This window comes from Zalophus californianus, chromosome 11 (assembly GCF_009762305.2).
Source record: "Zalophus californianus isolate mZalCal1 chromosome 11, mZalCal1.pri.v2, whole genome shotgun sequence".
Lineage (NCBI taxonomy): Eukaryota > Metazoa > Chordata > Mammalia > Carnivora > Otariidae > Zalophus > Zalophus californianus.
In genome coordinates, this window is record NC_045605.1 from 20031209 (window position 1) to 20034593 (window position 3385).

The following is a 3385-nucleotide window of genomic DNA, read 5'->3' on the forward strand; positions in this document are numbered from 1 at the left end:
GTGTGTGTGTGTGTGTGTGTGTGTGTGTGTGTGCACATGCAAATCTTTCCTTTCTGTTTTCTACCTTAAAGCTATTGAAGGAACAGGACCATCTTACATACGCATGAGGATAAAATGCTTTAAATGCTTACCAAAAGCTACACTATACTACCCTAATATTCTCTCATTAATAACAGGAAGAAAATATCGGAGAAAGGGATTGAACAGAATAATAATAAAAGTAGCATAATAATTAACACTGCAGAGGAGTTATAATAAAGTAGTCAGGTTCAGAAAAAAAGTTGGTTCACAGGCACATGGTTTTATTTGTAATAAAACAGACAAAGATATGAGTTCTGGCTCCAATGCTTACTAGCTGTGTAAGCGTGGAATATTTGCATAAGCTCATTTGTAAAATAGTGAAATGTACTGTTTTCATGTTTGATGACTTAGGACATGGGTTTACTTAATCTCTTTGTCTCTCAGTTGACCTACAAAATGGATATAATGACACTATCTAGGGGCGCCTGGGTGGCTGAGTCGGTTAAGCATCTGCCTTCAGCTGAGGTCATGATCCCAGGGTCCTGGGATCCAGCCACACTGGGTTCCCCGCTGAGTGGGGAGCCTTTTCCCTCTCCCTCTACCACTCCCCCTGGTTGTGCTTACTTTCAATCTCTCTCTCTCTCTCTGTGTCAAATAAATAGATAAAATCTTTAAAAAAATAACATTATCTCTTTCATGGAGTTGTTATAAAGCGTAAATGAGATCATAAATAAAATGTAGTTAGGGGCGCCTGGGTGGCTCAGACGGTTAAGCGTCTGCCTTCAGCTCAGGTCATGATCCCAGGGTCCTGGGATTGAGTCCCACATCAGGCTCCCTTGCTCGGCAGGGAGCCTGCTTCTCCCTCTCCCTCTACCCTACCCCCTGCTCATGTTCTCTCTCTCTATCTCTCTCGTTCTCGCTCTCTATCTCACATAAATAAAATCTTTGAAAAATGTTCTTAATATTGTGACTGCCACGTGATAGGGGCTCAGTAAATGCAAGCAACCCCTGCTGTCACTGCTCTTAGTTCTTCTCTTCCTGTAGCCTCTGACAACAGCTTTCCTTCTAGCCCTGCCCTGTTCCTGCCATCTCCAGCACGCCTTCATTCCTCTCCTATCAGGGTAATAACATGGGAAGAAGAAAGAAAAGTCAACACCAGCAACTCAGAATGGAGATGGCAAACTTGGAGGAAACCAAAGCTCTGTGAGACTGGGGTCCAAGACTGAATGAGCAAATTGAAGATACCAGAGCCAAAGGAGGAAATCCAAGGGATGCCAGCAAGGGAGAGGTTAAGTTCTGAGACATCAGAGGAGAACACAGGTTGCTGCAGATTGAAAACCAGCAAAGCCTGGCAGCAGCTCTGTAGTTTCTCTAAAGGTGACTGAATAACACAAGGCTTATTTTTCATTTCTAGGAGAGTCTAAAATTCAATTTGTGAAGACAAAACAAGTTTTACTTCTAAATGTGACATGGGAGTAATAAACACTGAAGCCAAATGAACCATCAACATCTTGATAAAAGCTGCAACTGAAAGTAGGTTTCAGTCTCTTGGTTTCTGGAAATTCCGTGTCAGTTAGAAATCATGTCATTCATCAGATCTTGGATCACTAAACTCTGTCAGATGACAATGTGTGTCTAATAAGAACCTCTTCCCTGAACCCCTCAGCCTATCACAAGTGGGAGGATGGATACAGGAAATCATTCTTCGGTAACTGAGTTTATCCTTGAGGGGTTAACAGACCAGCCAGGACTCCTGCTCCCTCTCTTCTTCCTGTTTCTATCCATCTATATGGCCTGCGTGGTGGGAAATTTGGGCTTGATTTTTTTAATCAGAATCAGTTCTCAGCTTCACATGCCCATGTATTATTTTCTCAGTAATTTGTCCTTCATAGATCTCTGCTACTCCACTGTCATAATTCCCAAGCTGTTGTTGAACTTTGTTTCAGAGAAGAATCTCACCTCCTTTCCTGAATGCATGACCCAGCTCTTTTTCTTCTGTTTCTTTGGTATTGATGACTCCTACATGCTGACAGCAATGGCTTATGACCGTTATGTTGCCGTCTGTAACCCCTTGCTCTACAATGTCACCATGTCCCACAGAATCTGTTTTCTACTGGTCACCAGTGTGTATACAGTGGGTGCCTTTGGAGCCTTGGTCCATACCAGCTACATATCTAGTCAGTCCTTCTGTGGAACTAATGTCATCCACCATTATTTCTGTGACATCCTCCCCCTTCTGAATATATCTTGTTCGAGAGACTACACCAAGGAACTCTTGGTGATGATTTTAGTTGGATTCAATGTATTTGCATGTGCTTTAGCCATCTTCATCTCTTATGCCTTCATTCTTTCTAGCATCTTATGCATCCGCTCAGCCAAAGGCAGGTCCAAAGCTTTCAGTACCTGCAGCTCCCACCTTGCAGCTGTTGGGGTCTTCTATGGGTCCATCATCTTCATGTATTTTAAACCATCTGCCAGTGACATAACACAGGAGAAGGTGGCTTCTGTGTTTTATACCACAGTGATTCCCATGCTTAACCCCCTTATCTACAGCCTTAGGAACAAGGATGTCAAAGAATCACTTAAAAAAGTTCTAAATGGTGGGTTACTTTCTCAGTCAGCATAGGAAACAGCACTTTTTAAAAGAGATAGCAGCTTTGAACATAGATCTTATCTAAAGTTTTATTCTTGTTTTTAAGAATAACCAATTAGTTTCAAATCAAGGGCCATCTTAAACTAAAATGTCTGAATGATTTGTTTTTGGTGACCCTCCCTTCCTTTTTAGGTTCCCCTACTCCCAACACCCAGTATCCTTTGACTATGTCTAGTCTAGCCACTCAGGAAACAGACTTCCTAGCCTACACTCTCACCTAGTTTAAATATATATACATCAGAAACCTTCCTTTCTGTAATTTGTCCTTGCTAAACTAAAATTTCTTAATCAAACCTATTTTAAAGTTGTAATGTCTAATAATGGCTGAATGTGTAAATCCCCTCAGGAGTTTGCATTTTAATACAGAAGAGGGTTATGGAAGCAATGGACGTTTCTTAGTAGAATTTGAAGGGAATCTAGTTGCTAGTAAACAAGAAGAAATAGTATTTTCATAAGACTTCTAGCTGTTGTTAGAACCATTGAAAATAAGATTTGTCTTGTGGAGGTGTCAAATGGGGTGAAGATTGGGTAGGGATGGCAGAAAGGGACAAAATGATTTCTAATTTTTAGTTTTCACTATAATTTTAATTTACATATTTGCTTTCCAAATTATTGCATACTTTGACTCCTTTCTATTAGATCTCAAGATGACTTCCCTCTGGATGACTCCCTTAATTATTCACTATTAATTCTCCCACCATTCAGAATAAT

At 40.8% G+C, this 3385-nt stretch overlaps 1 protein-coding gene across 1 annotated transcript; it reads left to right on the forward strand.

The window, feature by feature from the left end:
• The first annotated feature begins 1696 nt into the window (after positions 1-1696).
• On the forward strand, positions 1697-2647 carry LOC113913724 (olfactory receptor 8D2-like). The gene has a single exon (XM_027577939.1). It carries the CDS (start codon positions 1706-1708, stop codon positions 2645-2647), a length of 942 nt encoding a protein of 313 aa, XP_027433740.1. The 5' UTR covers positions 1697-1705.
• The last annotated feature ends 738 nt before the right edge of the window (positions 2648-3385 follow it).

Coding starts and splice junctions, on each gene's coding strand:
- LOC113913724 (XM_027577939.1), top strand. CDS start 1,706: ATGGATACAGGAAATCATTCTTCGGTAACTGAGTTTATCCTTGAGGGG.